Below are 8,837 nucleotides of genomic sequence, written 5' to 3'. Positions count from 1 at the left end.
AAAAACTAACAAAACTAGTGCCTTTTAAAAACACACAGGAGTGTAATGGGCAAGAAACCACTGTCTGCCTACAACTGTGGTAGCCCAGGCCTACACGTATTTTTGTCCGAGTTACATCTCGTGTTTCAAAAGGGCACTAAAATCTGAAAAGAAAATGAAAACCTCAAAGCCCAGATATTAAAACTCTTGCTGCTAACTATAGACACACTTATCAGACGCCCATGGACAGGAGAGCCTGTCTCCGGCCAGTGAGAGGCGAGGGCACAGCAGGAGGCTGGCTGTGGGCGACGAGGCTCTCCCACCAGCCCTGCGGCCAGGATGCAGGGGCACGGTCAAGGGCACACGGTGGGCCCCGTTTCCCACGCCTCGTCTCCAGCCCCGTTGTCCTCCCGAGCCCTGGGCTCCCTCCAACAACTGACACACCGTTTCCGCCTGGAAAACCAACGGGCGCCTCGGCCCTAACGCGTAGACCAGAACGGTTTCCGCTCCCTGCCCGCCCCGCCCCGCCCAGCCCTCTGCCGGACCCGACCTTCCTTCCGCTTTCTTCACCTCAGTCCAGCCAGCTGCTCGCGCCCCAAGCCTAGAAGCAGCCCCGACTCCCGTGCCCCTCGCGCCCCTCACGCCCCTCACCTACCTGCTAGCTAACCTTCAGCCCCACACTATGACCGGGGTTTGGGCGTGTCTCTCCATCCCCACCGCTGCCTCCTGAATGTCACACTGTCATCTGGTCAGGACCACTGCGATGGCTCCTAACAAGTCCACCTGCTCCCGCTTTTCCTCACTCCTCTCTGACTCCACACAGCGGGCAGAGGTCTAAACGCAGACCAGACCTTGTCACTCTCAGCCTAAGACCCTCCAGGGGCTTCTGGCTACACGCAGAGCCGACGCCTGACCGCTTCCACGGCCTCCGAGGGCCGGAATGATCGGCCCTGCGCCTCCGCCTCGTCTCCTCCGTGCGATTCTCAACTGTGGCCCCTGGTGTGCGTGCGTGTACACGTGCGGTGCGCGTGTAAGTATGCTGAGCTCTTCTCTCCCTCCCAGACCTTTTCACTGGCCGGTGCCTTTGCCTGGAGAGCTCCTTCCTGTGTGTCGGTTCTGATCTCTCCACGTCTTCGCCAACACTTGCTGTTCTCTGCCTTTTTCTCTCTCGCCGTCCTAGCGAGTGTGGAGCAGTAAGTACCTCACTGAGGTTTCGATTCGCATTTCCCTGATCACGACTGATGCTCAGCATCTTTTCATAGACTTCCTGGCCACGTGTCTGTCTTTCCTGAGCATACTGGAATACCAAGGTCTCCGATCTCTCTGGCAGGCCAAAGCTCTCCTGCTACCAGGCCTTCGCTTTCACGGCACACGCGGTGATGGTACACTCGCCTGGGTAACTATTCCACTGACATCTGTTGCCCACTGGACTGTCGCAGGCGTGCCCATTTTCTGCTCACTACCGTATCCCCAGCATGCAGCACAGCACCCGGCACGACAGTACCCAGTGTGGGCTCGGGGCCCAGTAGAGGCAGGCTGCTAAATCTCTTCTCCCCACTCTCATCAGCCCCAATAATATTTCTTGAATGAATGAATGAGTATGCTTTGTCTGGCATGGGTAAATTTAGATATGCTATCCCTATGCACTGTTTTAGGAAAAACAGGGACCCGTAACTTCATGGGTGATGTCGGGGTTCTCCCTCGTTAGGGACAAGTGGAGACAGGGCCTCTGGGAGGCAGGCAGCCACCAGAGGGGGTGGGCTCAGGCTCTACAAAGACAGGGACCCACCTGCAATTCCGGAGCCGCCTTTTCTTGTTTGACTTTGAACAGGTTATATAATCTCTCCAAAGCTGTTTCCTTACATGCAAAATAATTACAGTAACAACTCAAAAGATCCAATAAAGCCGGATCTACTGACACCCCTGCTCGTGACGGGCTCGCTAACCGTGAGTCTCCTTGCCCTCCTCCACTGAAGCTGTTTTCATGCAGGGAAAGGGCCTCTGGCATCTTCCAGGCTTATAAAGCCAGGAGGCGTTCAGAATTCCCTCCCTCGTAAAATGCAGAAAATAAATTACATGGGGAGGCAGCACAGGTGTACAAGTTACCCAGCCCCTGGGAGCCTTTCACAAAAAGAGGTTCGTGAAACCACCCCAGAGGACAGCTGTACGGATGGCAGTGACATCTGTAAGGAATCGGGACAGTGCCTGGCATCTGGCACCTACGGTAAACAAGAGCCACCGTCATCATACAGAAGAGGAGGCTGCAGAAGACTCTCGGCTTCGGCACACCACCATCCTGGGTTCATGCACAGCACACCCCACCTGCTCCACGTCTGAGGCAGAGCACACCAAGCACGCTTTCCCTACGCTGGGTGGCCGTACTGCCTGAGCACAGGCTGAATATCTCCACAACGTCACGCATGTTCCTTTGTTTCCAGACTTGGTGGAGACCCGCATTTGTTAAGCACCCACTGCGTGTTGGGAGCTCTTCTCAGTCAGGGGCCCTGTAGCACACACGAGGACAGGGAGCAAATAAACCCAGACTTGCACTGTGTCCTGCTGGCTCCGCTGGCTGTCGAAGGCCCCTGAAATCACACGCTGCATCCCAAGGTGGGCTGGTCAGCCCCACGCAGGGTCAGCGCTGACAGTGCCCCGAGATCACTGGGCAGTGCCCGGGGGCAGGGAGGCAGCACACCGCCTCTCCCGAGGCTGACGCGCAAGACCCCCGGGCAGACGCCATCGCTTCCTCCTGATGCTAAGTCCCCTGTCTCCAACTCCCTGGGCACAGCGACGTCAGGCCCTTCCTCGTGGACCCTGCCGGTTCCCCGGTGACTGGGGGAGGACTGGGGGAGTCCTCCTGTCCTGCCCCAGCAGCGGTCATTAAATCCAACTGCGACAGAACAAAGGCCGTGTTTCCTTTGCTCACAAACTCTGCGAATGCAAACAGCACTGGCTCCCTGGGACCGCTCGCCTTCTTCTCCTGCTTTGTATCTTTGCTAACATGTTATACAGAAGACATGCAAGGGAAGGCTCTGATTTTAATCCATACCTGGACATTCTTCAGTGACAGGTTTTTCTTCAGAGTCTTTTGAAGGATCTTGTGAAACTTTCTCAGAGGACATGGATTCTCTTGTCTTTGTGTTTGGTTCTGGTTCCAGCTTAGATCTAAAAATAAATAATTAGCAATCATGTGATTTACTTCAGCAACAGGATTCCGTCTGGGCAACACACGGGAGTCCCACGTGACGCCTGCACGCTCGTTCTGTGCCCCGCCCTGGAGAGCAGAGCCGCTGCCTCTGGGCCCGGCGACCACCCTGACACATCGCTAGCGGGGCACTTATCACAGACAACGCGCCGATGTCACCGTCTGCAGTGCGCCACAGGGCACCGGGGGTGGGGGGGAGGTCAGCATGTGCTGAGGGAAAGGCAGGGCCCGCCACGTACTGACACCGCACTCGACACGTGGGCAGGGAAGGCCGACTGTTCCACGTTCAACAAACCCAGGAAGCTGGTTGTTTTACACCAATACAGAAGTTTAAATATAAAAGTGCAAGCCTTTAAACACCCACTGGATGGAACCGACCTGTCTTAGGAACCCAGGCTTCTGCACATGGTGCTGCCTCCTGCCTCCGAGCTCCTCCCACAGCTGTGCTATGTTCCGCCTGCAGGGCTGGGCCCACCTCGCCTGCTCAGAGAGGCCTCCCCTGACTTTCCTATCTGGAAAAGGCCTCCGTCCGTGGCTGCAACACAGCGCCTGCCTGCCTGCTTCACGTGGTCACCGCAGTCCGGAATGACCTTGCTAGTTCATGTCTTTATCATCCACCTGGCTCCACTGCAGTGCACGTGTTTGCTGTGTGTAGCCCGACATGCTAGATGTGTGCCTGGCATTCAGTATTTCATAAATGTAGGCTGAATGAATGGATACTTTGTAACTGTCAGTAAAAGGCTAACAGGAGAGAAAAAAAGTCCGTTATGAAACAACGGGCCTTGTAATGGCTTTCCTGGAATCCACACGGCGCCATGAAGATTATAGGCAGAGAGCCAAAAAGATCTATGATCGAGTTCATGGTAGTAGGCAGAGAGGCTATGAATAAAAAGAACAATGTAAATACGTGTGAGGATGAATCTAATGCCAGCTGGCATTTACAGAGGGCTTACTACGTACCGGGCATTTTTCTAAGCATTTCACATGGACAAGTTTATTTGATGCCAGCCATCCCTACAAGGTGGGTACTAGTGCTAAAGACCTTTTAGCAGTGGAGGAAGCCGAGGTATATGGAAGTTAGTGGGCTGCCCAGGTCACAGGTCATATGTGGCTGTGTTTGTGACCGCAAGGCCAGGCTCTGACAAGTGCTCCAAGGAGGGCACACCTGCCCTGGGTCCCATGAGCAGGGACTTCTGCGGTCAAACGCGTCCGAGAAAGCCGAGTCCAAGCTATACGGGTGTTTTACTCCAGGACTCCTCAGAGCCTTTCTACACGAGAATACATTCTGGAGCTCCAGAAAGGATGTCTTTTCCAAATATCCTGGCCACAGAGACCACATTCTATGGATTTTTATTTTTTTCCCCAAAGGACCCGAGTTCCCAGAAAGGCTGCTCTGCAGCATCAATCCAGTAACTAGTGCTGATTCTGGGAGGTGCTGTGGACGGGGAGGACTCAGGGAGTCTAGAAAGGTCAGCAGGGCAGAGAGCGGGTGGCAGCCACAAGCCTCTCGCGTGGTGGGGAGCCTTCTCCTCGGCCATGCTGCTCAGCAGGACCAGCCATCTGTCCTCTTGGACTGTTTTATCTGATGGGTTACCCCAGTGATTCCACGAATGACCTTGACAGTGGATACTGGGTCCTTCCTATACCCCTAGCTGACCGCCCGAGAAAGAAGCACTTGGACTTGGGCTTGAATTCTAGTCTGCCACTTCCTTGCAGTGTGACCTCCAGTTCTCCCACGTATCAGGGTTTTTAAATTCTCCTTGAGTTTCTTCATCTGCCAAACGGAGAAAACGGTGCTGGGCCAGCTTCCGTCTCCGCGAAGTGGTTCCCGGCACCTTTCATTCCAACCCGACACCCTGGGGCACTCCAGCTTTCTCCCTTTCCCTTCTCGAATGATGGGAACCCTGGCTTCCAGCACCCTTCCCATCACATCTGCCAAAGATGTTGCGAAGACTAACTGAAACCGTGGACCGGAAACTGTACCAGGTAAAACGTACGTACTTTACGAATTCTTACCACGACCAATTCAGTGTTGAAAGTGCTGAGGTGCACAGGGTACGTGTCACGCAGCAGGATCTTGAAAGAGGAGTGAGATTCTGACAGGCGCAAAGGGCAGAGAGCTTAGCCTGGGCCTCGGGAACCTGCTGGAATGGAACTTCTAGGTCACAGGATGGCCGTTTAACTTTGGAGAATCACTCGGCTGTTTCCGTTAAGATCATTTTATGCTCCCACAGCCATGGGGGAGAGAGCCAGGTGCTCCGCAGCCAGGTGCCCCGCATCTGCCGTGTGCATTTTAGCCATTCCGATGAGTGAGATGGGCTACTGTGTGTGTGTTTTATTTTCTTGTGAAACAATCACACAGAAAAGTTCACAGTACAAAGAACCCTTTCTCCCGAGCAGAAGCAGCCGACCTGACGCCCCTGACCTCTGATGTCTTAGTATTCTCTAAACACTAGGGCACTCTGCGACACAACCAGAATATGACCCTCAAAATCAGGAAACTCACATCCATGAACTACTCCCATCCTTTCCCCACGCCCCATTCTATTCTGACCAGTTATCGCAATAATCCGGTTTAGGATCACATTGCGTCCGACATCATTTCCTTAGTCTCCTTCAGTCCAGAAGGGTTCTTCAGTCTTCCCCTGAGTTTTGCAACCTTGGTACATAATAATGTGCCAGTTCCTCTATATTACAGCAGCCCCCAACCTTTGTGGCACCAGGGGCCAGTGCTGCTATGAGGATCTATTGACTGATGGTCTGAGGCGGAGCTGAGGCGGTGATGCTGGCGCTGGGGAGTGGCTGCAGATACAGATGAAGCTTTGCTCGCCCGCCCGCCCGCCACTCACCTCCTGCTGTGCGGCCCGGTTCCTAACAGGCCACAGGCTACTACTGGTCTGCGGCCTGGAGATTGGGGACCCCTGCTCTATAAGACACCCTTCAATTTGCCTTTGTCTGCCCTTTGCTTGTGGTTGGATTCAGGTTAAGCATCTTTGGTATTAAAAAATAAGTGAAACTCTTCACATTCTTCTTGGATCCTGTCAGGTTGTGTGACTTCACTGTGATCACTCGATTAAGGGTGGTGGCTGCCAGGCTTCCCCACAGTAGAGCAACTCCTTCCCCCTCTGTCATTAATCAGGACAGAGGAGAGAGTGCTTTGACACTATGGAACCGTCAATTTCAAGCTCTCCATTTATTCATTTATTTATTTCTATCTACCTGGGTTCATGATGTCCTATTTTAATCAATGGGTTATAATCTGCTACTATCATTTATTTTAATGCTCAAATTGTCTCCAGCTCGGCCAGCAGAAGCCCCTTCAAAAGGCTTTGTGTCCCTTTTGCATGTCCTATCATTTTCTGAGCCCTTCCTCGTTTTCCAGGACAACGAAATGTCCCAGGCTCATTTTACACTCTCCCTGCCCCAGAGTCAGTCACTTCTCCAAGGAGTCATGGCTCCTGGAAGCTGAAACTGCTTTTCAGAAGCCAAGATCTGAGTGTGAAGTCTGCTTATTGCTGCTGGAGTGTCACTGCTTCTAGGCCCTTTCAGTGGACAGTGCCAGAAACATACGGATTCGTCTGCATACCTATACATACACACGCATTTGTAACCATATTCATTTTTATATCACCAGGTAAACTGCAAACCATGAGCTCGCACCAGTATCTTTAACTACAATTCAACACCACAGGGCTCATTCTGGCTTCTTCCCCTTCACATATCCATCGTCCCGAGATATCTGCTTACTGGATCAGCCCCTCTGTGTATAAGCAACCCGCCATCTCCACTGCCACCCCTCCCTGCTCCGGGGAACTCGCCCCGTCACCATGCACACCCACCGTGCTCCGCCCCACACCTCAGCTGCACGACTGAATCGACTGAATCGTCCGCAAAGGGGAAGGGCTTAACTGGCTTTAAATAAAGGGCTTCTTCAATGTCTGTCGTCCTTTGTGCCCGGAGTAGCTAGTGTGCCAGTTTTCAATTTTAGGTGAACAGAAGGCTGCAATGCAGCAGACTTGGACAAAGTTGAGTGCTTTTTTTTTTTTAAACGATAAAAACAGATCTAATTATACACAGAATGTCTACTGAAATCCCTCAGGAAAATTACAAATTATCTAGTTGAAGGCGATTTGAAAAAAACCCATTTTTAAAATCATCAAAAAGATCAGTTTATGCCCCATGATTTATTTAAATTAATTTCTCTTACTGAAGGCTGAACATTTCATAACTGCAATCAACACAGTTTCTACCTGGCCACCATCTGTTTTCCAGGTCCCTTATTTGAAAAATCTTGGGATTTTATTTAAAATTTTAAAAGAACAAAAGGAGAAAGAAAAGAGGAAGAGAAACAGAGTTTTTCAGTTTTGGAACAAGAAACTATATGGGATAGATTCTTTGCAAATCTTAAGGAAAGCCCTACACAAATATTAGAGAAAAATAATTCATATTCCAGGTGCAGCTCTGATATTTCTTTTACATCCCCAATAAAGGCTCTAGGGAGAAAGAAGACATACTTGACATGTAATATGGTAGTACTGTAATTTAGAAAGTGGCTTCCAACTTAGGTGTCCACTCAGGAGCAGGTACTGTGTGCTCCCACGGAGCAAGAAGCGTCTCACGCTGCCGTGATTAAGCCACCTGCACCATCGTCCACTCACTTGCGGCAGGTGTTTACTGGGTACACACCAGACACTAGGTGATTTTCAGGTCAGTGCTTCTCAAAGTGTGGTCCGTGAACCAGACCGCAAACAGTCAGCAGGCTGCTAGGAGGCAGGTGTGGCACTGAAGAGGAGCACTTAGAACATCTACACGACCTGACAGTACCCCTGAGTCAGTGGCCTCGTCTCCTGAGCAGGGTCCAGTCCAGGTCAGGCGTCATTGAACTACTGTGGCGGGTCACCTGACGGGGGAACCCGTCCTGCACGGTGGGAAACACACATCGGTCTGTGACGGACGGCAAAGAATGCACAACGAAAGACAGCCCTTCGCCTCGGAGAGCCTGCCTTCACCAGGGGCCGGCACGCTTCTCACGTAAAAGGCCCGATGGTAAATATTTTAGGCTTTGTAAACCGCATGTGGTTTCTATCTTGTATTCCTTTTTCCTTTTGTTTTGCAAACCTTTAAAAATATAAAAGGGCTAGATTTGGCCCACGGGTCAGTCTGCTGATCCCTTTTGTAGACGTGAGTAAGACCACTGTTCTGGGTACTGAAAAAGACAAGGTCAGGGGCAGGGGACCTGGACAGGGCACGGACTTTCCACTATAGGACGAATGAGGTCTGGGGACCTGACGCACAGCACGGTGTCCACAGTTGCCAACACCGCATCACACAACGCGAGGGACCAGGGACCTCGCCACCTGGAAACCGTTCTCAGAGCAGCACTTACTCGGGGGACCAGCTTTCCTCAGAACAGCATAGCCAATTCTCACCTTTTCTGTCCTTTAGGATTCACGGCAGGGCGCACTAACGTCTGGTAATTCCCTTCAAGCTACTGTGACAAATTTGGCAGGTGCTGTAATGCGGCCCGTCCCCTGCCTGCTGTTCCATGAGCCACCCGGTGCTAGAAGAAACCGCTGTCTCTCGGGCAGGTATGGCTGTCTCTCGGGAGGGTATGGCTTATCCTTCTCCAATCTCCCTCGGGACAATCTCCCTC

The 8,837-nt window shown here is 52.2% G+C and overlaps 1 protein-coding gene across 1 annotated transcript in view; it reads right to left on the bottom strand.

Moving 5' to 3' along the window:
- STX18 (syntaxin 18) overlaps positions 1 to 8,837 on the bottom strand; it is a 95,292-nt gene that overhangs the window by 18,261 nt on the left and 68,194 nt on the right. Inside the window, exon 6 of the mRNA XM_023520186.1 lies at positions 3,029 to 3,144. Within this exon, the coding sequence (XP_023375954.1) occupies positions 3,029 to 3,144 (116 nt within the window). The remainder of the gene's footprint in view (positions 1 to 3,028; positions 3,145 to 8,837) is intronic.

The sequence above is a fragment of the Pteropus vampyrus genome, unplaced genomic scaffold (assembly GCF_000151845.1).
Source record: "Pteropus vampyrus isolate Shadow unplaced genomic scaffold, Pvam_2.0 Scaffold252, whole genome shotgun sequence".
Lineage (NCBI taxonomy): Eukaryota > Metazoa > Chordata > Mammalia > Chiroptera > Pteropodidae > Pteropus > Pteropus vampyrus.
This window is presented reverse-complemented; position numbering and strand designations above follow the sequence as displayed.